This window comes from Lactuca serriola, chromosome 1 (assembly GCF_051521515.1).
Source record: "Lactuca serriola cultivar US96UC23 chromosome 1, Lser_US96UC23_V15, whole genome shotgun sequence".
Lineage (NCBI taxonomy): Eukaryota > Viridiplantae > Streptophyta > Magnoliopsida > Asterales > Asteraceae > Lactuca > Lactuca serriola.
In genome coordinates, this window is record NC_136408.1 from 29,028,598 (window position 1) to 29,056,538 (window position 27,941).

At 36.3% G+C, this 27,941-nt stretch overlaps 2 protein-coding genes and 1 long non-coding RNA gene across 3 annotated transcripts in view; 2 read left to right on the forward strand and 1 right to left on the reverse strand.

Annotated features, from left to right (window-relative positions):
- Positions 1-4,952: 4,952 nt before the first annotated feature.
- LOC145052884 (uncharacterized) overlaps positions 4,953-27,941 on the reverse strand; it is a 34,638-nt gene continuing 11,649 nt past the window's right edge. The window contains exons 4-9 of the mRNA XM_079000802.1: positions 6,941-7,714; positions 6,734-6,747; positions 6,459-6,595; positions 6,306-6,340; positions 5,250-5,675; positions 4,953-5,148 (exon numbers count right to left, since the gene is read on the reverse strand). Coding sequence (XP_078856928.1) covers positions 5,373-5,675; positions 6,306-6,340; positions 6,459-6,595; positions 6,734-6,747; positions 6,941-7,714 — 1,263 coding nt within the window. The 3' untranslated portion in view covers positions 4,953-5,148; positions 5,250-5,372. The remainder of the gene's footprint in view (positions 5,149-5,249; positions 5,676-6,305; positions 6,341-6,458; positions 6,596-6,733; positions 6,748-6,940; positions 7,715-27,941) is intronic.
- LOC145079522 (uncharacterized) lies at positions 7,926-9,868 on the forward strand. Its single transcript, XR_013695038.1, has 2 exons — positions 7,926-8,739; positions 9,527-9,868. It is a non-coding gene; the product is annotated as an uncharacterized LOC145079522 (long non-coding RNA).
- On the forward strand, positions 24,304-26,082 carry LOC145079506 (ubiquitin-NEDD8-like protein RUB2). The gene is made up of 3 exons (XM_079023114.1): positions 24,304-24,490; positions 25,234-25,493; positions 25,785-26,082. The coding sequence occupies exons 1-3, from the start codon at positions 24,398-24,400 to the stop codon at positions 25,897-25,899; spliced, it is 468 nt and encodes a 155-aa protein (XP_078879240.1). The 5' UTR covers positions 24,304-24,397; the 3' UTR covers positions 25,900-26,082.

Consider the following 27,941-nt stretch of genomic DNA (forward strand, 5'->3'; position numbering starts at 1 on the left):
TAGAAAAAAAGATCAAATCTTTGAATGCTATTTGTATTGTTCTTTTTCCAAATGATTCAACTCCTTTTGTGAATCGTAGAAAATGATTTTGTTTATGCATATGTTTATTGCCATTTGATTCTCTATTCCTATTATTTTGTATAGTTTTTTCTTCCTTGACATCATTTTTTGACAAGTTCACGAACCTTCTTATTGCAATATAGTTAAAGTGAATGGTGAAGAGAATAATAACATATGCATGGTGGTAAGCCTCTCGACATAATTACTAGACGAAAGTTTAATGAAGTTTATATAAGCCTTCACAAATTTAAGTTTATTTCCCCTATTCTTTATGTTCTTTATGCAAGTTAAAGTGGGAACTGTCATAGTTGAAGAACTTGAACCAGTCAGCAGACCACATGGCTTGTAGATCTGTATTGGTATGTCTTTTTTTTTTGAATTTTGTGTATTGGTACATACTAACAAATGAAATGCTACACAAGCAACAAAACACAAACATATTGAGGTTAGACAATTGTTATTTTAGGGGAAAACCATGGAGCACTAATGACATTATATAAAGAAATGATGCATGGAAATGTTTTCACTTAAAAGTATTATATGTATAAGGTTCACAAACATATAAAAACACCTATTCAACATATACAAACCCGACAAACACATTAGAAATACATTGTGCGTCGGAAAGAAAACAAATTATTGAATTCAAGCTAATTTTTAATATAACATATTTCTTAAAGCAAAATAATCGATGAATTGAAACTAACCAATGTTCACCGAAACAAATTATTCACATCTGACGCTTGGCGCAGGTAAACGGCTAATGTGTGTGTGTGTGTGTGTGTGTGTATATATATATATATATATATATATATATATAAACCGCACCGTCGGTTTTTGTTTCTGTTTCAATTTTACGGTTTTAGTTAATGCGGTTTTTTTGGTTTTCGGTTCGGCTTTTGCTTACCCCTTAACGATCCTTCTTTTAAGGATGGTTCGTCTCTTTCCATGTGGTTTGTTTGGTATTGCATTTTGTATGTTTTCATTTGATCAACAAACAGTGGCGGAGCCAATGTAGGGGCATGTCAGTGCTCTGCCACCCCCCAAGAGTTTCAATTGATATATAGTTGTAAAGCCTAATATTGGTTGTTAATTTATTTAAGCACGCTGCCACCCCTAACACTTTGAATTATTATTGGAGATTTTTTTATGATTATTTTATATATTAAATAATCATGCATTTTCTGCATACAGAACTTACATGACCCTTTTGTGGTTGAAGAATGGATCAGTATCAAAGTAAAGGGGTATCCCAATTTTTTTTAGGGTAACCTAATTTTTTTCCTTGGGATACTTGGGTTTCCCGGGTTCGGTTTCGGTTTTAAACCCAAATCTTAATCAAATCCTTAGCTAACCTCAAGTCTTGTTATATAAACATGAAGTTGAAGTATATTTTGATACTTCAATCGATGTGGGACTCAAAGTAGATATCAAATAAAGCATGAGCATAACAGGTTTATATAATAGAAAAAAATGGTTGAGTTTACATGTGATTAGCGATGTGGGATAGAATAGCTGGGAAAATAAAACAAAAATAAACAAGGAGTATGTAAGAAGCGAGAATAGGACTCAAGACCTTTGCTTGAATAAGCCAAAGCCTTAACCAACAGACCAACTGTTTGTTTATATTTATAAGTGGAGGGATGTGTATATATACACTATACCGATTTTTTTTTTTTTTTTGAAGGATACGAAAACAAAAATTACACTGCCGAAAAAAATTTGATCCCCTTGGATCCGCCCCTGGAATGGATACGCTTAACGCCCATCTTTCAAAATCATTTTTCTAAACAAATTACAAAATAACAAATAATGATATATAATTATCGATTTTTTATGGCTTTCATTTTATTCGAATAGTTATCACAAAAGATAATCTGAATTTAAAATTCAAAGTCTCAAAAATCATAATTACAAATTTAACCATACCAAAAATTTAAAATACTTCCGTTCTAGAAAACACAACTTTTTTTTAAACCTACAGATTGTTAAAGAAGAAAAATATCAAATAAAAAAATATAAACGCTAACCACTCTATGTCATCTCTGCATCAGTCATCAATCTCTCGTAAAACTGATAACAATTCGTCGTTCGTAAATTGTTGCTCTCTGTAGACGTTGTCTCGTTGTCTTGAGATCTCATCGGTTGCCATCTTGAGCTCTCGACCTCTTGTTGTATGTAACTCTCTCTCTCTCTCTCTCACACACACACACACACATACACATACACACACACCTTGGCTCTCTAGTTCTATATTTGACTATGTTTCTATGTAACTTTTATGCCTTAATTGTTCTTGAGTTTTTTGGGTTGTTGGTTTTATATATCTATTCCGATCTATGACTTGACTGTTAACTTACTTGTGTATATTATTTGTCTTTAACTTAGAATTGTTAATTCTGATATTACCAAAGAAAATATAGATATAAGCCCCTTATATGCATGTCAGAAAAAAGACAAACCATAGGCTTGAGGCATCGGTCGTCTCGGTTCTAACTCACTGTTGAAATTTCGGCAACTTGTTCACTTCGTTCTATTATATAATGGATCAGCCCTCATCAAGAACTCTCGCCAAATCACAATTCTTCCTATTACGTTACGCCAGAATGCACAACCACCGTGGCCATTCATTCCTATGCCGGGGTCGGAGGCATGGCAGATGAACTTTACTTTGCACATGCGTTCATCGGCGGCTGATCATGTATCGACTATTAAAGGAAAGGCTGGTTCGAATATGTTCTTTCTTTTTTAATTTTTTTTTTCTTTGAAAGGCAAAGCCTTAAATTAATAGAATCTAAAATGAAAGTAACTAGAGGTGGATTTAAGCCAAACCTCTAAAGAAAAGTGTTGGGCTAGTGAAGCCATAAATGACAAAGTTAAAGGGCCAATATTGTAACTTTACAATTAATTGGTTCTTTGTGAAGACTTATATTACTTTCTAATGAAAAGCATGCTACGGTGAAATTGGAAAAAGCATGCTATGGTGAAATTGGAAATTTGTACGCAGCTTCAAAGTCAAGAATATGTAGTAGGCATGTGATACATTAAATGCATGAGACACATAAGTCATAATTTGCAGCAACATATACGTATATGTGTGTGAATTGAAGAAGAAGGTTACGGCTCAAAAGACTATAAATATTCATTTTCTCTTCATTTGTTAGATATACAATAACCATAACATCATAGAGAGTAGATACACAGATAAATTAGCGAGGTATTAATTTTTGTGTAGAGCCTTAATTTTTGGCAGCCAAAAATTATGAGTGAATTATGAGTGATATCTTACAGTCAGTGATCAGATTACAAGTGCAGATTTTAGCCTTGTATGATTGTAATTTCCCTGGTGTTAATAAAATCCTCTCTCTCGTTCGCCCGTGGATGTAGGTCAAATTAGACTGAACCACGTTAAATATTGTGTTCAGTTCTGTTTGTAATTTTTCAATAGTTTTTTATGTGTTATCGAAATAAAAGTGCTTAACTTGTCTCGTTGCGTTCCCAACAAAAAGGCCCATAGGCTACATAATCATAAAAGGAAAAGACCTGTCAACAAAGTTGGCTTATATAAGAGCTTTGAGACGGGTTCGACGTAGGTGATCCATATAATGTAGTTACTAAAAATGGTAAAACACATAAGAGGGGGTGCGATTTACACTTTTTCAAAGGTGGTTCATGTGTGGTTTACCTTGTTGTCCAATAATAATAATAATAATAATAATAATAAACGTTCACTTCTTAATTCCATCTTACACATTTTGTATATGATTGAATGCAAAAAATATTCTATACATTTTTACTATAACGTAATTTGTAGGCATTTACTAGAAAACTATTATCTTTATAAAGGGCAAGTATAGACAATTACAACCTAGTATTTGTCATTTATTAAAAAAAAGATCTATTAATTTGTGACTATTGGAAAACCCATCGAATTACATTCTCTTTAAGGGGTTTTTATAAACCATTTGTTATAGAGTTTTTTTTTTCAAATCGATTGAAATAAGAGATAGATAGTCACAGAATTAATATAGAGGTTCCTGCGTATATATTGAAACTATGAGAGTTTTAATAGTCATAAAATTAACAAAGAGGCTTTTTCAATAAATGCTCTGTAATAGGTTTTATTTTTCGACATTTGCCCTCTTATGATAATAAAAAAATGATGAAACTTGTGGACATAACACACCGTAAATAAATAAATAAATAAATCCGTCCAACTTCAAAATAGACTTAGCTCTAAAACAGTCTATAGAAAAGGTATTGACAGGTCGGACATAATCACAAACCACCGACTTCCCTTTCGGTGCGACCCTCTGGTCCAAATCTTTTGTGTAAGACTCGAAATTCAATGTTTTATGCTTTTATTCAATTTTTTTGTTAGGTATGGGATCCGAGTGCAAACCATATGATTATTAGGTCAATACCGGCGATGGAATCTCAATGGTTAAGGTACATAATTCCATTAAACAAAAAAAAAGGTCTAACATCGTTCAAATTCTGACATATCCAAAATATTGTTATCATTCCGTGATTCACCACCTGTATGATGGGAATTAGGATGTGTTCGATATGGTTCCAGAGAGTGGTTTTCCTTTTTATTCATAATAATTAGGTTAATAATAGTTACTTATTTTTAGTCTAACACTGAATTTCAGCTTTTTGGTGGCACATAGCTCAAATAGAACTGAATTTCTCAAGACATTTTTTTTATAATTTGAAGGTGTTGAATTATATCGTAATTTTTTTTATATCATAACTGATGTAAAAACTGTGTTTTTCCGTTTGTTTGGTGTCAAAAATGTTGAAAAGATGGTTTTTCTAAGTTGACTTTTTTTATTAATTATTGCATGTATAAATTATTATATGAATGTCCCAAACTATGATACCTGACATAGAAAGGCTTTGGACCATTGGTGTTCTTCATCTCGGTCACCAGAGTAAAATCTTACATTATGTCAACACTAAAAACTCACATCCTAAACTGGTACCAAACTAAGAAGAAAAAAAATCCTGCATTGTTTTTCTTGTTAAACAAACAGCCTAAGAATAAAACCATGTCATCCTCCATTCCAGCACACCAGACATGACCTTTTTATGTAAAAGCCATTAATTAGCATAGTAATAAGATGAAGCAATTCTTGAAAGAAAAAAAAAAACATTTCATCCAGGTGTGGAATTCGGATACATACCTCATATGGGCAATGTAACCAATTACTAGACTTGGATTCTATTTGGTCAGAGTTATAGTTGCAAACATGCAGCGTAAGTGGGAGCAATCACCAAGTACTAAACCTCAGCAACACACAACAAAATCAAGCTTGTGATGCCACTGTAGCTTTACATCCCAGCAACTCCCCTTTGAGCTCAATTTCTTTCGCTTCAAAACTTTCCAACCTCTTGGCTGCTTCTGCCATAAGAAGTAAGCTCTCGACAGCCATACAACGAAATGCCTTCAGTAATTCTGTCTGTGGCAAAGCAGAAAGTTTCGCCTTTGACCCTGACGTTTCATTCATGGCCATTGATTCACCAACTCCAACTCCAGGAGTTACAGCATGGTCTGCTTGAAGGGAGGTAGTACCTTCACCAACTTCGGTAGATGTAGCAAACTCATTCACCTGAAAAACAAACACAAAACTACCACTCTTCATTCCAATGAGAACACACATATATATATAATTACAATGAGCACCATCTAACATAAACAAATACTAAAGCTATCTAAATTATCTAATATCCCCCCCGCACTCCAAGGCCAGGAAGCGGCCTGTAGCTTGGATCTAAGCAACAAGAACCGTTGTGATGATAGAGGCTTGGTGAAGATATCAACTATCTCATCAGTTGTACATATTGACTTGAACGAAAAATTTTCTTTTGACTACCTTGTCACCAACAAAATGAAAGTCAACTATGACAAGCTTTGTGCGAGCATGAAAAACAGGATTAGTTGATAAGTGATACCTACGTGGCACTTGAAGCAACAATCACAGCCAAATTTGTGTGAGTTACGAATTGTCTTTTCTTTTGTGGAGAAAGAAGCAATAATGGTGGCCATTGTATAGCCAGAGAAGGAAGTCGGTAATTAGGGTTAGCAGGGTAACCTTGTTCTGATACCAAGATAAACTTGGTAATTGAGAGATTACAAGGGAATATAAAACAAACATAATTACACTGAGAACCCTCCAATATAAACAAATATTAAAGCTATCTAAACTATATAATAATAAGTAAACAAACAAAAAAAATACCTTGGACATACTTTTCCTCTTCTTGCCTCTTGTCACTGCAATATGTTGAGAGAGAAACAAATCTAAGTTTGACATGTTCTTTCAAACATCATGAAAAAAAACAAAAAACATCTTCATTTTAGCCATATAAGAAAAATGGTATTTGCTTCTAACCATTGGGATCTTTGAGATGCAACGCATCCTTTGTAGAATTTTCCAAGGGATGTTGTTTCTCGGATGTTGCTTTCATTTTTTCTACATTCTCTTTGTTGTGTTTCATGAGACATTCCACGCCTACCCACTCACCCCATCTATATCGAACCAAAAGTTCAAAGTTCAAACAACCAAATCACTTATGTAAACTCTCATTATATATATATATATATATATATATATATATATGGCAGAATTCGTCTAAGAAGATTAAAATAAAAATAAAAAGTACTTACTTTTGGTTCAACCCCTGCAAAAATTATTAAAAAAAAAATTGTTAGCATCTATTTGAACCCCACTGGGAATTTCCATATATCGAGACTAGAAAATCCATTGGTAAGAAACGCATACGATCTACAATTAAGTTAAGTTTTCACAGAGCACAATCTTTGAGAATATTAAAGCACATTGTATGATTATGTAAGTGCCTTGTAATCATACACCTGGACATTTGGCTCCAAAAATTTGAGGTGTCCCAAAGCATCATCCAAAAAGTTCTTCGAACAGGCTTCCCTTTCCTTCGTATCAACCAATTTCTTTTGCATATCCGAAGAATAAACAACCTTAGTTTCACGAATCTCTTCTACCAAAGTATCAATTGATTTCCCGAAATCCTTGCTCTTTTCTTGAATACTTGAAATCCCATCTACGAGGCTTTTAATTGTTGTATCTTGAGCAGCAAATTTCTTTGACCATTCCGAAACCAACCTATCAATCTCATCTTTAATCATCTTTTCTTGATTATCAATCTTCGATTTCAGTTCAGTATAAAATTGCTCAGACATTTGGAATTGAGTAGAAGGAGGAGGCTGAGATATTGATTCAGAAAACTCTAACAGAAGTTTTAACTTCCTGTTCAAAATTTTAAAATCCCTCTTCGACATTAAGACATCATCATCTGTTTCTTCAACTTGAAAAGGGGCATAATATGTTTCTTCAACTTGTAAAGGGGCAGGCGAAGAATACACATCATTGATATCGATATCATCATCCGAAGTTTCAGATTGTAAGGGGTCAAGTGAAGATAACTTATCATTGATATCACAAGCAGCTGCTCCTTCAAACTGTGAAGGGGGAACTGAAAAGATCGGATCAAGTTGTAGATCTTCATCCTCTGCCTCGGATACATGAACTTCAGGACCAGATTCATGTGAAGGATCAGTAGATTGAGTAGAATCATTAGTCACATTCTTACATGAACATAAAACCGCTTTGTCCTGCAATCAATAGTCACATTCTTACATGAAAATCAGATGCTATTATACATACAAAGAGATACAGGGAAAATGAAGTGGGGTAAACTGTAGATTCAATTTAACTCGTCCAAAAATATATCTATTCTCTTCTTTCAACACTAGAAGGGGCAATTATCCTAAAAAAAGACACTTGGAATCTTGCTGTCAAAAAGGATACCACCTTAATGGAATAATAGTGTAAATGTATCACTTGTTCATGGTAAAAAAGAAAGTCAATGTGTAGAGTTCTTCGTAGTGTTCATGTGATCTGAGCCAACAATTTTTCGGAATTGAACGTGGGGAAGAAGAGAAGATCACACGGTGTATATGCTTTTGTAGTTTTGTCCATCTAAAGTTTGTGTAAAATATTCTGAAATCAGATTGTGGTGAGTAGAAATTTTATAGCGTAGATTTCTCTTCCAAAATATTCCACCCCACTCACCTAAAGACATTAGACTTGTCAGGTTTAAAACGAACTAAAAAAAGGGTTTCCTGGTCACGAATCGAGTAACTAAGTTGCTTCCCTCTAACAAACGCGAAATGTGTGAGAGAGAGAACAGATTAGAATCAGCGATAAATGAAAAAAGAACGATCTAAAAACACAAGAAGATTGTAAGTGTATTCTCAAAACGGCACCTTTGTTTCGTGAATGCCGCCTCTACAATAATCCAGCACCTTCTCTCCGTGATGGAACGTAGTCGAGTTCAGCAGAAGAAGAGATTCGACGGCGGTCTCCGTGATGGAACGTATTTCTGATTTTTTCTAACTTTTCACCAACTAAAAATTAGAAATTACCAATATACCCTTGTCCACCCTAATTAACGTAATTCCCAGTTCACATTCACAGATACGAATCTCTCTTCTTGTTCTCTCCGCCGGCGACGCGTCTCGACCTGCAACAAACCGGCGACGCAGCTTAGCTTTTCGCGACTCGACTTGCAACAAACCGGCGACGCCGGCGACCTGCAACACCGGCGACACTGGGCGATCTGCAACCCCGCGATCAGGTTTGTTTCTTTTCATTACAATTTCCGGTCTCAGATGTGATTTCCGATCTCAGATGTTGCAATCTCTTCCTATCTATTTCCGATTTCCATTTGATTTCCGATCTATGATGTTACATTTGATTTCCGATTTCCATTTGATTTTAGATTTCTGAAATTGATATTATATGTAATTGATTTGCTGTGAAAATGATGTGCTGTGAAATAATTGATATGCTGTGAAATTGATTTCCAAATTTTCCATGAACTGTTCTTCTCTCTAGCCTCTGAAACAATTGATATGCTGTGAAATTGATTTGCTGTGAAATGTGCTCCTACCGATTTCAAAATTTCCTTGAATTGTTCTTCTCTCTAGCATCTAAAATAGTGATTTGTTATTCCTGATTTCTGAAATATGCTATCAAATAGTGATTATTTTGTGAACTTTATGAAAAATGAATTAACAATTAGTGAAATTGATGAAATATCAAGCTGATGAAATTTTTTGTTCATGGATTATGTTTGTGTTAACAGATGACTGTTTTGACATATTTGTTCCGAAAACCCATGGTAAGTTAAGGGTTTTGACATATTTGTTGTTTAAAAAAATGCAATATTTGATAAAAATAATGTTAACTAAGATCATTAACAAAGTATTATCATTGTATATTGTTGAATGCTGTGAAATTGATATGTTGTGATAATCTATTTTTTCTGTTTTGATTAGAATTTTGATAAACTAATGAAATCATTTAGAAAGGTTAATGAAATCGGTTTGTTGCTTAAATGTTAATACTATATGTATTCACAGATAATGGATGAAAACAACACTACAATTGGTGATTGTGAAACATCTTTAAAAATGAAAAAACCAAAATTTGGGTGGGATAATCGTAGCTTCATGGTGTTTATGAATCCTACAATCCCGTACGAGGTGATACCGGTAGTGATGTTTATGAAGAAGGTCCAAGTACACGTCGCACGAGCAATGGTGATTTATATATGGCAGCGAGACGGGATATTATTGCACAAGATATAATCACATTACGTAGATGAATGTAATATTATCTATGATATTTTTTTATGAATTATTTACAATTTGTATGAACGTAATTTTAATATTGTCATGGTCTAATCCAAAAAATTAGAAATATTTTAATTTGTATGAACGTAATTTATATTTTACATTTATATGAACGTAATTCTAATATTGTCATGGTCTAATACAAAAAGTCCTCTTATAAATTATTTACAATTTGTATGAACGTACTAATTTTAATATTTTAATGGTATAATCTAAAAAATTAGAAATATTTTAAAATAAATTTATATTTTATATTTTCTAATAAAATGTTTATAAAATTATAATATGTGTTTAAAATTTTTTTTATATAAAATAATATATGTAAATTAGTAAATCAATGTAAATATGTGAACATGTCCTTTTTTGTCATTTTACATATAAAAGTTAAATCAAACACTTTAACTTTTGACTTTTCCCTTCAAAAGCTAATCCAAACACATTTTAAAAAATAACTTTTCCAAAAAGTCTTTTTCCAAAAAGTCCTTTTACAAAAAGGACTTTTGTCCCACAAAAGTTAAACCAAACACCCTCTCCGTCCTGGCGGCGGTGTCCATGGTGATGATGGTTGTGAACGGTGGTTATCGATAGCCCACGGCCCACCACCTCGAGAAAACTTTAAACCTGACTTTTTTGGTCCTAAGTAACAAAAAGAAGTTCTCTAAAGTGGCGTGTTATAACAATAAGCAACAAGAAGATAGGATAAGAAGATGGGATGGTGTTAACGGTGTTAGAGAGGTGGTGTTGATGGTGTTATAACACCATGTTAAGAGGAGAGAGATAGAGAGAGAATTTGTGTAACCAATAGAAAATCATGTTTCATCTGGTCATGACCACAACAAGAAGCAACACAACTAGATACAATAAGAAGGAGGTGATGTTGATGCATCTTAACGGCGTTGAGGATGCTCCACCTCAACAACAACGAGATGCAACATGCCCCATACCTTATACTCTTAACGACAACTCTAGTTTACTGTCTCTCCAACCGAGGATAATGTTCACTTTACCACAATAAAGCAATGAGTTTTTGTCGGATTTGATCATTTATGTTTTTTTTCTTGCGCAATAGGTCATTTAAGTTTGACTGTACATGTCAATTAAATTATTATCTTTAATTTTTAATCATTCATCCGTTAATCAGTTATTCTAAATTACAGGAATGACCTCTATGGTTAAAATTTTATTTGTAATTGGTTCATTGCCAGCTATGGTTTAAATTACACGATTAAAACTGTCACATTTCTAAAACTCTAGGGACCAAAGTGTAAATTTCTTATCTTTTTCCCTATTAAATCAAATTGTCTTCTGATCCCGAATCAAATTCCCATTACTTGATCTATGTTTGAAACCAAATAAGTTAGTTCATCATCCACTCGTTCTTTAGTCTCTATATGAATAAAGCAAGAAATCGAAAGTGAAAGATTTAATTACAGGTTTTCAGAATTGAATAATAGCAAAGGAAAATGTACAATCGTTCGTATTATTAGGTGGACACAAAATTCCCACTTTCGGATTAGGGACATGGAGATCTAGTTCCCAAGCTTTCAATTTTGTGGCCACCGCTCCACTGTTCTCAAGGTCACATCGATCATCATTCATTGTTATTTCCAATTAACTCATCTTTCTTATATACCTGATATGAACTCGATTATTACACGACTGAAATCAGATCTTAAGTTTAGGCCATTTTAATTTTGGAAAACAAATGAAATTGATCTAGATTACTGCATTTTGGACCTTCCAAAGTCGATGCAATCGTTTTTGTTGTTCTTATTGTAAAAGATTGCAGTTTAGTAAATTTGATGATAAATTGACAAGATTATAGAGTTTCCTTTAACATACATACATTATCATATAGGTGTCATGATTTGTCTCCGGAGAGGGTTCGTCCAGCATTGTTGAACACGTTTCAAGAGCTTCAGCTCGACTACCTTGATCTTAATCTAGTAAACTTCATTATGGTTTTCAAATTTAAATTCTATTCCAGTAAACTTTAATAACACTGTTTTACAAATGACAAAACTGCACAAATGGTCCCTGTGGTTAGCTGAAAATTGTCACTTTTGTCCAAAAAAGTTTGGACTAGCACCAGAGGTCCAAACTTTTCATTTTGTTGCGAGTTTGGTCCAACTTTCTATAAACTTTTTCATAATGACTATTTTGCCCTTATTTTTTTTTTCTTTTTTAGTTTTTTTATTATTTAAATACTTTCTTGATTAAAAAAATAAAAAAGAAAAATTGCATTTTTTATTTTATTTTTATAATTTTTTATAAGAAAATAAAAAAAATGAAATATCTCTCTCTCTCTCTCTGAAAAAATCAACATTCGAGACAAGAATTTCTCCTTTTTTCTTCTTCGTCCCCTGGAAACACACACACAAACACATACAAAAAATTCTTCATTTTCAGGGACGAGATCGGAGACGTGAGCCGATTTTGGAGACAAGCATTTCTACGGCGGCTCTAGGGCTTGCTTTAACAAGCGGCACCAGCTCCATCGTGTACGGCCGTAAACTCATGGGTGGTGGGTTCTTGGGTGCTTAATGGCCTTACAACACTTGTGGGGTGATGCTAGGCTTAGTTCTAAGGCATTGGAAGGGGTTTGATCAACATATGGACCACATAAAGGAGTTTACGGCTGTAAACTAGGAGTTTACGACCGTAAAATCTCATGTACTCTTTCCTTATGTGTTTTGGTGTCCCTAGGTTAAGCACAAGTGTTTCTAGTCCAAAGTACAAGCCATGGAAGGAAGTTAGGGCACCATTTGACCACCTTATGGGAGTTTACGACCCAGGAACCATTCCTTGGGGGGTTTACGGTCGTAATCTCCTAAGGGGATGGTTTCTTTCATGTTTAAGGTCCCTAACACAAAGGTGGATGGTTCTAGACATTATTCTAAGGCTTATGTGGTGTTTAAGGGGCATCTTAACACCTTAAAAGGTGTTTGCGGCCTAAGAAAGGGTGTTTATGGTCCAAGCATGTTATTGGGCCGTAAACTCATATTAAACCCCAACTGTTAAGGTTTTGGTGTTCTAAGTCCAATCTTGTAAGCCCCTAAGTCATATCTAAGCTCCGGAAGTGGTTTGGAAGGGTTTGGGGGTCCAAAACCCCATTTATGTGTGTTTACGGTTTAGGGCTGTTCCTGGGCCGTAAACACATGTATTTGGTCCTTTTTCATGATTTAAACACGAATTTGAAAGCTAAAGATGATACACTATGAGCTAGGATGGATTACATACCAAATTGGAGCTTGAAAGGGGTGATTTTGGATCAAAGATTGAGTTTGTAGAGAAAGAGTGAAAAAGTTTCAAATGAAGTTATTTCACCTTTATATATGGTTTGAGTTTGAGGCCCAGTGGAAATCTACCCGATACTGACGTTAAACGAGGCTTATGGTCGTACCCGATTTAGTTGTCGTAACCCGACGTGGTTGAAACTTAAAATTTTCCAAATAATAATTTGGGGTGTTTTCATGTGTTTCTAACGGGTTTGGATACTCACGAGGTCATAATAAAAGTCTCAAATTAAATAATCTAATTCAAGATGTAAACGGAACAAATCGATAAAGACGAGTTTTATTGACAAATACGGGTTACAGCGATGGAATAAACTTCGGGTTGTCACACATAACCGGGCTGATGGACTCCATAGAGTGGAGTGGACAAAATCCTATTGGGAAGCCCAATAGATTTCGTCCAAGGGCTCTAAAGAGGGAATCCATGGACTGCTTGTTGCCTAAGCAAGGTATTAGGGTTTACAACTGAAAACCCTAGTAGCCACAACTATTTAAAGACCCTCTAGTTAGGATTTTCGGCCCCCATGCATTCTAAGAGGAACCCTAGTTGAATTTCTTACCTCTCCAAGTTATCCTTTGCATTAAGTGTTTGTGACTCCATTAGAGGTGCAGCACTTGGGGCACTAAGCTTTCAAAGGTTAAGGTGTTATTGTTATTGCTACATAAGAAGTGAGGTAATCATCAAACCCTAATGTTCATATGATTTTTGAATTGTGTATGCTAGTTTTAGGGTTCATTGCTTTAGGATTCAATTTACATGTTCAATAGAAAAAAACTTATATCCAGAGCAATTAAGGTTGCATGTACACCATAGGATTGTTGTAATGCTCAAAACTCATCACTAATCTTCTCTCTTGGTCGTCTAAGAGACAGGGTAAAACTTCTCGGTCCAGTACCGAAGCTGAGTATAGAGGTGTTGCTAACGCGGTTGCTGAGACTAGTTGGCTTCGAAATCTTTTACGTGAACTTTTATATCCTCCTCTCTCTGCCGCTCTCGTTTACTGTGATAATGTGAGTGTCGTTTATCTCTCTACAAATTATGTTCAACATCAACATACAAAACACACTGAGAGAGGCATTCATTTTGTTTGAGACAAATTTGCTTTGGGATAGGTCCGCGTTCTTCATGTGTCATTTTCCTATCAATATGCATATATTTTAACCATAAGGCTTCCATCCTCGTTGTTTCTTGACTTCAGATCCAGTCTGAACGTCCGATCAAGAACTCCCGTTCCGACTACCAGGGGGCTGTTAGACATATAATCTTCTACATATTGTATTTGTTTATTTTTGTGTGGCCCATTGTATTTAGCCCATAGTGTTTTAGCATAGCCCAATTCTTATATCATGTATATATTTGGTGATGGAATGTAATTATCTTTCATGGGAAAATATGATGCCTAATAATTGATTTTGAAGGGGAATCTTTTGATATGGAAGGGATTTATGAATATCTTGTAATAAATTTTAAAGTTCTTATGTAACACCCAAAATCAGAAAGACCAAGAAAGGAAAGAAAACCCCAAGTCAAGGGGGTCAACTCGTCGAGTCCAAGGAGGAACTCGACGAGTACGAGCGGGATCCGGGTCGAGGAGTAAGTGACCGACTCGGCGAGTCGGAATATGGACTCGACGAGTCCGGTCTAAAGAGGGAAACTCTAAATCTGGGACTTTGTGCACTATTTAAGCACCTCATTCTCTTCCTTAGGGTTCCTTTACAACTCCCCTCATCCAAAACATTAAACCCTAGCCACCATATCCATTTTGAGCAAAGACCTAGCCTTGGTGTTGTGATTGGAAGCTTGGAAGAGAGGGAAGTTCATAGTGGTGCAAGAGGAAGCCTTGGATCCAGAGTTGGTGTGACTTTTTAGAGCATTTGAAGGTAAGAGGTCATTACCTTCACTCTTTTGCTCATAGTTTCCTTTTTTTCATGAGATTTGGGGCTTTTATGCCATCTTCTAGTGCCAATTGGAGTTAGAAGTCCAGATCTAAAGTTTCTACTTAAGATCTAAGTGTATTTTTGCCTAGAGAGTCATAAAGTATCAGTCTTGGGGGTGTAGATGATCGCATGACACACACCATAGATTAGACAACCTGGGATGTTTTACTCTGATAAGGAACATATGTTTTGGAAATTAATACTCTGATTATGTTATGGATTGACAATTGTGTTTTAAGTAATGTTTTATAAAAGAAATTTTTAGTCTTGAATTTTGGGACGTTACAAGTTGGTATCAGAGCCTTGGTTTGAGGGATTCAAACATGCTCTCGGGTGTGTCTGAACTCAAACTAAGGAATTGGTATAGAAGTTTTCAAAATAAAAAGACAGTTTTGTAAAAAGAGTTTTGAGAAAGAAAACAATTTTAGAAAAGCGAAAAGAATTCAGAAAGAAAAGAACCTTGAAAATAGAAAAGGGGTGTGGTGCATGCAATCAGCCAAGCTCAAGTAAGTACCCCAAAATACCCATACAAGTTTATGTTATGATTATCAGTTAGTAGAACCGCATGCTAGATTAGGACTAAGGATCCAGGGAGGATGCCTTATGTGCCTGTTATATGTGCTTTTGAGCTGTATGATAGTACTGGCTAGACAGTAGTAGGGTGGCCTGTTTAGGTTATTCCTGAGTTTATGAGCTTGTGTTGCATGCTAGTACAAATCCTTGATATGAGAATATGATTGATTGAGTATGTTATGGTTAGATTTGCCCTTGTCTGAATGCTGCTTGCTTTGTGCATTGTGGGATTCTGAGTGATGGGAGTTAGCCATTAGGTGGATTCGTCACGTCACATGTGATCAGGGTTGAATAATCTCAGAGTGCTGGATTTGGCCCTATTGCGCAACTCTTGTTTGAGTCCAACCGTTGTAAGGATGAGTCTTTTACTTGAAGGATTATCTGAGCCTCGTCACATGTGATGATATCCAAGTGATGGCTAATTGGCGTCACAAGGAGGCCTTCAGCGACTGAGGACTGGTTTGGTTTGAGTCAGAGGTTTCCCTACGGTAAGCCTAGGATGAGGTAGTGCTGGGAGCAGTAGTAGTAGAAAAGGAACCTGGTGGAGTCGAAGCAGTTCCCGAGGAAAGTACGGATAAATGTAGAAGGTAGTATGGGCCCGTACTACTGAGAGCAGAGGATCCGTACTCGATTCGGGAAAGGCCGAGATGAGACTTGGGAACTTGCAGTGTGAGCGTGTATGATCCCTCAGCAGTGATGTGTATTCTGATAGTTGTGTGTTATGTTTTTCAGCATGGTGACATTGAGAGAGAGGGCAGTGGGCGGACCAGGTGCCGGAGAGGGATCAGGCTCGGGTTCGGGAGCCGAGCAGCTCGAGGAGCGGATGAGGGAGTTGATATCAGCTGAGGTTACACGCAACATACTAGACCAGACTCCTGTGATCTTTGGCCCGGTCAAGGAGGGTATATTGGAGATCTTGGATGAGAGGCTGGAAGCCTTCCGTACCGAGATGATGGCTTTGATGGGAGCTCGTACTTTGACATTCCGAGAGTTCATGGCTTGCGCGGCACCAGATTATCATGGGGCTAGGGACCCCATTGCTAGCAGCAGATAGTTGGCTTAGGTTGCCAACGCTTTCCGTACGAGTCGGTGTCCCGAGGGGGACAAGGTCAGACTCGCCTCCTGTCTACTGAAGGATAAAACGAGGGATTGGTGGGAAGAGATTGGTCATGCTTTGGGGGATGATGTCGCGTTAGACGCGATGACATGGAGTGATTTTTCAGCCAGGTTCAGGGTTGAGTTTTCACCGATTATTGAGGTGCAGCAGTTGGCACGGGAGTTTCAGGATTTGACACAAACCACTGAGACTGTGGCGGAGATCACCGCCAAGTTCAGGGAGAGGGATCTTCTTGTACCGCATTATGTTGCGGATGAGGAGATGAAGAAGGCCCGATATCACAAGATGTTGAGGGCTGACATCAGGTAGTTCGTGAGCAGGTCCGGCTGTAAGACGCTAGAAGATATGATTTCTCGGGCTATAGAGAGGGAAAATGATTTGGAGCAAATCCGGAAAAGTATGTCGGATGAGGTTTAGGTAGCCACAGGTTTGGGCAAAAGGCCCAAGGTATCGGATTCGAGATCGAGGGATGATCAGGACCGCAGTCGGTGCGGGAAGTGTGGCAGGGCGCACGGGGGCGCGTGCAAGAGTGGTAGCGGTGGTGAGTCTGGCTGCTTCAAGTGCAGTCGGACAGGTCATTTTAGCAGGGATTGTACTATTACCACCACACAGGGATCAGACTTGATATGTTTTCACTGCAATCAACGGGGCCACAAGAAGGCCCAGTGCCCCAGTTTGCTTCCGGCAGGACGGGTGATGACACCCGCCCCTGCAACTTTGAGGATCACAGATGGCCTTCAGGGCCGTGCAGAGGCGCCTGCGGTAGGAGGCAGCAGGGCTTTTCAGATGACTACCTTGGAGGCGCGAGCAGCGTCGGACGTTGCATGTATGCGACTTCCGTTTTTCTGTTTTAATTATGCATGATTATATTGTTATGGTTCTGCATCATTATCGGCATGAGTATTTTAATTTTGTGCGGCTTGCTTGTGATTGAGTTACATGTCGTCTGCATACCTTGGATATTTGAATGGTAGTTAGGGGATGTGCTATATTGGGGAAGGTTACTTAGGATGCAGTAATTGTAGCATGCTTGGGAGGGACTTGGTATGTCTCACTAGTTCGGAGTTGTATAGTTTTAGGGATGGATTGGTTAGATCCCAAGCTATGGTAAGCTTGGGTTCCTCAACATATTGATTATGGAATGGTAGCAAGGATCGGGGATTCTTTTCGAGCCTTGAGAAGTGAGGTGCAAGCAGGATTGAAGTGGGGGAGAACCCTCCGAGTGTATAAAGGCAAGAGCACGCAGATCCAGAATGAGTACATGATCTCTGAGAAGGAACATAAGTAGTACAGCGTTTGATGGACTCAAGAATTCCGGATTGGGAGTTTGAGAAACTCCCCGTCAGTTAGTGCGTGTAATGGTGATGGTTAAAGCCAAGTTGGGAATTCAGGATGGAGGATCGCCTGTAGGACTCGAGTGAGTCGGAATGAAGATCTTGAGGACAGATAGCATGGGATGCTTTCGTGTTAGTAGACAGTGGCAGAGGCAGCATGTAGAGCATGGTAGAGCGGCGGGAGAGCCGCAGCTTTCTCCAGCAGCAGTTAGTGGTGGAAAGTGTTGTAAGACTACGGGGCAGCCGTAACATTCACTAGCAGTCAGTGGTGGAAGGTGTTGTAAGACTATGGGTAAGCCGTAGCATTCCCTAGTAGCTTCGTTAGCGGAGCTGGGGCGAGGCCCTTATCTCCTAGTGATCAAGGTAGGGATCAGGAATGGGTAGTGGTTGAGGATAGTAGGGAGCTTGCCTGTATAGCCCTAGAGAGGTGAGACCTTGGGAGAGGCCGCTCCAGGATGTAGTGGGGTGAGAGCCGTGGGCGAGGCCCGTGTGAGAGTAGCAGTATAGGTGAGACCTGAGAGCAGGGTTGCTTAGTAGTATAGTTGGGTGAAACCCATGGGCGAGGCCCGTGAGTTTTAATAGTACAGGTGGGACTTGGTAAGGACCTTAGGGTCAAGTTGGGGGATCGAGGATTCCAGGTCTTGTAGCACCAGAGTGGCAGAGTAGAGGGGGCAGTATTAGATAGCCTAAGTTTCTCCGGAAGTTGTTGGGAGCGACTAGGAGGTTGTTTTGAGGCTAGCGACCGGTGGGAGCCGGTAACCCATATATTGATAGATCAGTAGGGACCAGGGTGGTCTCGGTTCATCAAGAAGGCGGAAAAAGAACAACAGAGATTTTCAGTTAGTGGCAGTGGAGTTAAGAAGTGTCCAGTGGATACTGGCGGTAATGACCCGTACTGGAAGTAGCGGGGGTGATGGAGTTGGGGAAGGATAGGACCTTCACAGTGACAGAGGAAGTAGTTGGTTATGGAACGTTGCCTTGGAAATGCCAGAAATCGCACGAGGAAAGAAATGGTGAACCCCCAGGGTGTTCAACATAAGTACTCGGGGAGTACCAGAAGGTTTTCAGTTGAGTAAGTTGTGTTTCCAGGATGACCAGGGTTAGGGTGAACCCGAGGATACTATTCGAAAGGATTAAGGGTCGTCAGGATGACCGGGGGAAGGCCAGCGAAGGTAGGCAGCTGGTGTTGGATTAATAAGTGGAGTATAGAAAGCAGATTGCAGGGCGATTGGCCGTAGAGAAACTTCGAGGATGAAGTTTAGTTTAAGTGGGGGAGAGTTGTAACACCCAAAATCAGAAAGACCAAGAAAGGAAAGAAAACCCCAAGTCAAGGGGGTCACCTCGTCGAGTCCAAGGAGGAACTCGACGAGTACGAGCGGGATCCGGGTCGAGGAGTAAGTGACCGACTCGGCGAGTCCGGTCTGAAGAGGGAAACCCTAAATCCGGGACTTTGTGCACTATTTAAGCACCTCATTCTCTTCCTTAGGGTTCCTTTACAACTCCCTTCATCCAAAACATCAAACCCTAGCCACCATATCCGTTTTGAGCAAAGATCTAGCCTTGGTGTTGTGATTGGAAGCTTGAAAGAGAGGGAAGTTCATAGTGGTGCAAGAGGAAGCCTTGGATCCCGATTTGGTGTGACTTTTCAGAGCATTTGAAGGTAAGAGGTCATTACCTTCACTCCTTTGCTCATAGTTTCCTTTTTGTCATGAGATGTGGGGCTTTTATGCCATGTTCTAGTGCCAATTGGAGTTAGAAGTCCAGATCTGAAGTTGCTACTTCAGATCTAAGTGTATTCTGGCCTAGAGTTTCATAAAGTATCAGTCTTGAGGGTGTAGGTGATCGCATGACACACACCATAGATTAGAAACCCTGGGATGTTTTACTCTGATAAGGAACATATGTTTTGGAAATTAATACTCTGATTATGTTATGGATTGACAATTGTGTTTTAAGTAATGTTTTATAAAAGAAATTTTTAGTCTTGAATTTTGGGACGTTACATCTTCTTTAGATGATCCAATGGCACCAATTATTATGGTTACTAACTCTTCTTCTTAAAAAGGATTATTGTTGATTATTTTGGTTTCTGGTTCTTCTTGACGATATATTTCTTGAAAATACTTGACTATTGCTTTTGTATTGGCTAGATAAAGTTTGGATTTGTCCTGTCATTTTAACCGATATTGTTGATTTAGCCAAAAACGAGAAGTTCCTGTTGCTTCTTGATAATAAGATGTCTATACCATAATCCATGAATTTTTAAATAACATGGTAAATTGTGGCATATACTCAAATTTTGGAATTTGTTTAATAAATAATTATTTGAATTTTAAGAAATCTATTAGAAACTTCTTGCGGTAGACATTTTGGTACAAGACCCATGATTTTTTACCAATTTACAAATCATCTAGGATATTCACAATCAAAATTTATATCGGAAAAGATAAACCAAGAGTATGAATAGTTATGTATTAAAAACGATCTGAACCAGACTTCTTGATAATCATAATAAGAAAATTTAGGATAGACAGGGATCCTACCAAAATTTTCTCAAAACAAGGATTTCCTAATCTTTCAGGAGATATAATTTTGATAATTTGGGCTTTGCTATAATCTACTACTCATTCTCGTGAGTTGGAGCGATGAGTAAAGTGAAAGGTTTTTGACCGCGGCGTGGCCACGTCACTTGAATGAAAAACATGACTGGTTGAAGACCACGACGCGGTAAGATAATCGTCACGGCGCGGTGCGTGTTGCAGCCCAAGCCCATGAAGATTAGGGTTTCTTATGTATTTAAAGGCATAAACTCAAATGTTAGGCCATTATCTTCAACCTCCATCCTTCATCCTACCAACTCAAAACCCTACCCTCTATTCATGGTTATTGGTTTTGGAGCTTGTTCTTGGATTTTGTGAAGCTTATGGAAGAAGAAACTCCATATTGGTGCATGGAAGTAAGGAGCTAGCTTAGATCCACCATCTACTTTAGATTTCCAAGTTATTACCTAAAACACAGAGGCAAGGTCCTAAAATAAAGGGAAAACCCTAATTTTATGGGATTGGGCTGCACAACTCCCCATGTCGTGGTGACATTCTCACCATGTCGTGGTGTCAGGCTTTTGCTTATTTTTTTCCAACTTCAAACGAGCATAAATTCCTCGTTTTAAGTTTGTTTTCGATGATCTTTATATGTATGTGAATGTATTAACAAGCCTTATAGTTCTATCTAATTACTTTTGACTTAATCAATATTGAGTTTGATTCATTAATACATGCAAAGAGTCTAAAATACCATTTTTCCCGTTTTACCCTTTAGGCTCCAAAGCACAATTCAAAGACTTAAATCACTTCATCAACATTATTATCAGCTAATAAGCTCTAAGCTTATTCCCTTGAAGCCCAAAACCTTTACTCGATCAAATTATGGTACATTATCCCGAAATTAGAAACATCTCGAAACTGGATGTTATAGCGGGTTAAAAAACACACATAGATTCCCATTTCATATCAACTCCATTCCTTTTATTTTTAACCCACAAGAAAGCTAATGCTTTTATGTCTTCAAACACATTGGTTGGCGAGGAGTGAAATTTGTTAAAGACAATATCATTTCAAGCTCTCTAAATTCCCCATAAAACAGTTAAAAGGATCGCATGTGTGACCTTTTGATAAGATGCCCCTTGATAAAAAAAATATGTTTTATTGAGAGAAGTTCTTCAATTGATGTGGCATGGAACACATCTAAATCACACCATGTTTATATTAAGCGACAAATCTCCTTTACCCATCGACAGTCAAGTAAAATGTACATGGATGATTCCGCAACAAGCCCACAAGAATCGTACAACAAGGAATCCAAGCTAACACCTCGCTTTTCAAATTCCATTTTGGAAGGTAATTGATTCAAAACAAATCTCCGGCCAGATAAGTTAATCTTAATTGGAATAAAATTATACCAAAAGTGTTTATATGCTATTGGAGTGCAAACCTTAAATTTCCACAAACCTCTAGGAGAGCTCACAAAAAGGGTTTCATTTATATTAGAGATTTGCAAAACAACCCCATTTAGCTCCATTGTGCATTTGTTTAATTCCTCCAATTCATTCAAGGATCTGGGTAACCGACTCCAATCCCATGAGGAATCATGTAGGCTATCCGATTTGGAACACCTATCCATAATTGTGCACTATTTTATGATTTCCAATTTAAACATAGATAGGTATTTATCTTTCAAAATAAAATAACTCAGACATCTTTCGAGCCAAAATGAAGTCAAATTTCCACATTCAAACTTTTTTTTAAGGAGTGCATGGAAATCAATATTATGAACGTCAAAATCAGATGTAATACTTACAATATTAGTTTCTATCGTTCCAGGAAAACAATATCATTTTACGAAACTAACAGACAATCTAAAAAATATATAAAATTTTGCAAAATGTTAATATATATCTTGTAAAATATCATTAATTTCAATAAAATATAGTAGATGTTGAAAAAAAAAGAACTTTTTAACAAAAATCTAAAAGAGATTGACACTAAGGTGCTGTTTGTTTTCTTTGAGGCAAAATATGTGCAGTTTGTAGACCACATCTGCAAACCTCTGTAGTAGGGATGTTATTCGGGTCGGAACCGAACCGAACCGAACCCGAATAAACCGAAAACCGAATAAGGGTAATTATATGAACCGAAAACCGAACCAAATAAGCAATACAGGTTCGGTTCAGTTCGAGTATTATTCGATCCGGTTCGGTTCCGACCCGAATAACCCAAATAACATGTAAAAGATGATTAAGGAGCCGAATAACCCGAATAACCCAAATAACCCATATAACCCAAATAACATTTACAAATAACATTTACAATGTGATTATAAATATTGTATTTTGTATGATTTTCGTAGCTTACGATAAACACGAATAACACGGATTAACTATTCTTGATACATAAAATGTAAAATCCAACCACCACATTCTTAAGATATAGATATTAAGCAACATATTAAACACTAAACATTAAACATCTAAAACACCTAAAAATCTATCTATAAGTATATAAGTTAAACATTAAACATTACGAAGGTATTTTGGGTAACGATCGATAGAACACAAGACCGAATAAGCAATCGTGCAAGGGGAAAAATGCGACTTTTCATATTCGGTTCGGTCCTTTTGGACTGAATAAGCCCTTATTCGGGTAACTCGGACCGGATATCCTGAAAACCGAATAAGCCTTATATAGATACCCGAAAACCGAATCGAGTTGCTTATTTGGGTCTAATTCGGTTCGGTTCAGTTCGGGTTTTCAGGCCAAATTCTCATCCTTACTTTGTAGTATAAGAGGTAGATCAAACGTCTGCACTCTAAAAAAAAGAAGATTTTTTGTTTTGTTTTGTTTGTTTTAACATCTACAAGTTGTTAGATTAAACTAAAATCTAATTAAACTTATTTAAAAAAACTTAAAAGAGTTTTTCAATAATTTTATGACTTTCTTATTGATAATTAACAAATGTAGATTAACTTTTATTTATTATTGTATATAAGTGAAAATAAAATGATATGAATTAACGTATATATTTGATAAAAACCAACAAACTTTGGTCGCAAAGTTATACTTAAATATTGTAATTAGGGATAAAATATTTAACACATAAATTGAATGAAAATAAAATTTGATTTTAAATGAAAATTTTCAAAAATTTCATTTTGTTTTTTCAATTAAATTAATTAAATACGCATAAATATTTTTTCCAAGAAATAAATGATACTATATTAAATAATCTTTTATAAAATTTGACACAAAAAATATAAGACAGTATTACGATTTTTTTTCATGTTTATATAAACAATTTCAATGACCTTATTATAATTAAACTTTATTTATAATTTTTTTTATAAAGTTGATTATTATGTCATCCAACTTTTTTGCTTTTAGGATTGTATTTTTTTTTAATTAAAAATTGTTTATAATAGAAAAAGTTGTAATAAATTTAAGTTAAAAAAACAAAGATATATGCGTTTTTTTGGATTAGAAGATGTCCAAAGAGGTTTGAAGACTCTGGTTAATATCTGCGCTAAGAAGAGGACGGACATACCTTTTTAGAAAAGTCAGCAAAACATAATGTCTGTGTGGTCTGCGCCCTGCACAAACAGAAGAGACCAAGAAAATCCGCAAATAAAAAACTAATAAAAAAAAAAAATTCTTAGCTTTTTATTTATTTATATTTTATTGATATAAGACTTGAGAGTTGAGACCATAAAACCAGTATCGGTTTCGCCATCGATCAAGAATCGCACTTCCTCTTTCAATTGAATTGCGATAACATACCAACCGATATCATGCAGATTTTCGTGAAAACCCTAACCGGGAAGACGATTACTCTCGAAGTCGAGAGCAGTGACACCATTGACAACGTCAAAGCCAAAATCCAGGTCTAATTTTGTTAAGCGTTGTCTCTTTTTATGCATGTACTTTATCGATTTTTTTGATCTGTCATCGGTTATTGTTTATTTCTTCTGCCGATTCTATTTTTTAGCTTATTGCCATGTGTTTGCTTAGGCCTGAAATTGCTTTCACTGGTTTACTAATGAAAACTAGGGTTTTATCGCTTACTAGGGTTTTGCGTTTTTCACCTTATAGATGCATTTATCCCTTGTTTTTTGTAGAATCCTGCAGACGAACTTACAGATGTTAGATTCACGATTTGAATCCAGGAAACCTTGTCGATCGAAGCCTCTCCTACTGCGGCAATTAGTTTTGAATCCTCACATTAAACTGAATACTTCCTTGAATCAGTTAATCAGTTTAGACCTCTTTCACGCACTAAGATTTTGAATTCCAGTAAGACGCTTAGAAATCCAAATAACCTTGGGACCCTAGATATGAGAATTTTGATTGTGAATGAACTTGAAGAACATAAAAGGATGATTGATTGATCAAAACATGAACACCAATTGAACAAGAAACCATTGATTGATCACAATTAGGGCTTTTAACATTTATCTCATTATGAGCTCACTATCATGAACAAAACAGGAACAGAGTAAGAAATAACAAGCTAAACAAAAGGGAAAATAGAATTTTCTATTTGCAGCTATGATTGTCAATGACTTGATTCTGTTGTCATTAGATTTTGTTACCTTTTGCTAACTGTCTTATTGGATTAAAAAAAAAGGACAAAGAAGGTATCCCACCAGACCAACAGAGATTAATTTTTGCTGGAAAGCAATTAGAAGATGGCAGAACTCTTGCTGATTACAACATCCAGAAGGAATCCACACTTCATCTGGTTCTTAGACTCAGGGGAGGAACTATGATCAAGGTCAAGACTCTCACTGGAAAAGAAATTGAAATTGATATTGAGCCAACTGATTCTATTGATCGGATCAAGGAAAGAGTTGAAGAGAAGGAAGGAATTCCTCCAGTTCAACAGAGGTTTGCCACTTTCTTTCATTATCTTCGAATTGTATTGAAGGCAATATGTGTATACATAACTTGTTTTGCTGAAGTAACGAATTAATAATAAAGACATGATATGATGATTTACACCCTTTAACAAGAATCATTTGCTTATTTTTTATACTTTTATACAAATGGCTGATTTAAAATAAGTTGTAACGGATTGGTTGCTGTTTTTATCTTTGTAGTAAATATAAAAAAATCAATAAAAGTAGATTGCTATTTCTTACGATTAGCACTTAATAATATGACATGAATCTTTTGTAGGCTGATTTATGCTGGGAAACAGCTTGCAGATGATAAGACTGCAAAAGACTACAATATTGAAGGGGGTTCTGTTCTTCATCTTGTTCTTGCACTAAGGGGTGGTGGTAAGTGGTAAGTGGTAACAATCAAGAAAGACTACATGTTTACCAAAGTTTAGTAATGAAACTATGTATATGGCTGCATACCTTAGTCTCATTTGGCTTTTTTATATTTTTATTTTATGAGCATTTATTTGCACTTGATGTCATTTGAAAACAAATTGAGCTTTTATCCTATATCTTTGCTATATTTTGTTAAATTGTGAAGTTTATTGGTGAGTATATAACTAATGTTGCAAATAAGTTGTGATTTTATCAACTTATTCTAGCTAAAATTCAATTCACCTTGACCTTTAGTTGTTAGCTGAAAAACTAGTAAGATAGCTGATAAGTTAGCTGATAAAAAAGGGAAAATGACACATTTGCCGAACCATGTTTTTCGAATTTGTCCATTCAGTCCCTTAACTTATTTTCGTGCTTTTTAAGGGAATAAAGTTGTTGTTGACCTGCACTTGCACTTTTAATCACTGCTACCTACTATAACAGGTTTCATAAGCTAGATAAGTATTTGAAGCTTATGTGGCTTCCTTTTCAATTCCAAATCCTTGTAAACAGTTTATCCCTTGACCCAGTTATTCTTCCATGCTGACTTCTCATCTTCATCTTCCCCTTTTTTCTTCTCCTTTCCTATACTTCTCTCTAGCACAATCCCCTTATAGATATGAAGGCAACAATGGCGTTTTGACCCTTCAGAAAGGTCAAAATAAAGAGAACTTTGAACCTAATAAATTAAAGACGAACTCGGATCTTGTTGTAGATAAGGAGAATGTGGATTCTAACATAACAATTAGATGTAAACCAACACCAATCGTGAAATCCCGTATGAAAGACATGGCTTGGAAACCGTGTAAGTTGCAGTTGTGTATGCAGTTGAATGACCCGATTCCAACCTCCAATTCAAGTTTCTATGAACCGATTAACTCTTGAAAAAAAATCATGTAACATTTTGGATTATTTCGATTCCGAAGTTGCTCCAACTTCCTCATAGTCTACACCCCTAATAGATTCGATTTTACTTTGAAAATTCGTTGGAAGGTCAAGGAAGACAAGTTGACTCTTTGATCTGTTAAATTTGATTAATGATTCTCGAGTTTATATGGTTCAGAATCGAGAAAGTTGTATACTCGTGATCTCGATTTTATTCAAATTGAATCTTTGATTTGTTAAATCTTTCTGTAACACATAATCAAATTGACTCTTGGTTGGTGATTAATCCATATTATCTTCATAAATCAATTGATTTTGATCTCAATCATGACATGTTTCTAGTGATTCAATGATTTGCTTATTGTTCAAAGTTAGTCTCGATTTTGTGGTTGGATCATCAAGGTTATCCATTTAGAAATTTCATTTAGTGGTTCAGTATCAATTGATATCATTGTTTTTGATGAATTGATTTGAATCGAAAAGTAAATTTGGTGGGATATGGATTTGATTACTAGAAGGCGCCAAAGTGGTACCAACGAGTGGCATCCGATAAGGAGGTGGTGTTGGGGGTGAACATGAAAACGATGAAGGAGACGGAGGGACCAGAAGTGTTGGGAAGATGATGTGATTTTCATGAGAGTTGCAGTCTGCAGGAATGAAAAGGGGATGTAGCAGAAAGAGAGTGTGAAAGTGAATGTGTGAGTTGGAATCGAAAAGGAAGCCATATTAGCTTCAAATACTTATATGGCTTATAAAATCTGGTATAGTAAGAAACAATGATTAAAAGAGTTGGTCGACAACAACTTCATTCCTTTAAAAAGTATGAAAATAAGTTAAGGGATTGAATGAGTAAATTCGAAATACATTGTTGGCCTAATGTGTCATTTTTCTGATAAAAAATAATGTTTGGTAAATTAGTTATAAAATATCAAATGACATAAAAGAGCATTTAGATTTAGAAGAATATATTTTTTGTTATAATTAATTAAGAGTGTATTTGATTTTTTTTAAAAGCTTTTAAGAAATTAACTACTTTATCAGCTAGTTATGATATGTCAAAGTTTTATTGAGCTTATTGGTATATTATAGTATGATTATTGAATGCATTAACAAAAACATGCAATGATATGGC

What these genes read in the sequence shown, in the direction of transcription:
- LOC145079506 (XM_079023114.1), top strand. Translation starts at nt 24,398, where the DNA reads ATGCAGATTTTCGTGAAAACCCTAACCGGGAAGACGATTACTCTCGAA. An exon ending in ACGTCAAAGCCAAAATCCAG is followed by an intron (nt 24,491 to 25,233) that starts GTCTAATTTTGT and finishes TTAAAAAAAAAG; the next exon opens with GACAAAGAAGGTATCCCACC. An exon ending in ATTCCTCCAGTTCAACAGAG is followed by an intron (nt 25,494 to 25,784) that starts GTTTGCCACTTT and finishes AATCTTTTGTAG; the next exon opens with GCTGATTTATGCTGGGAAAC.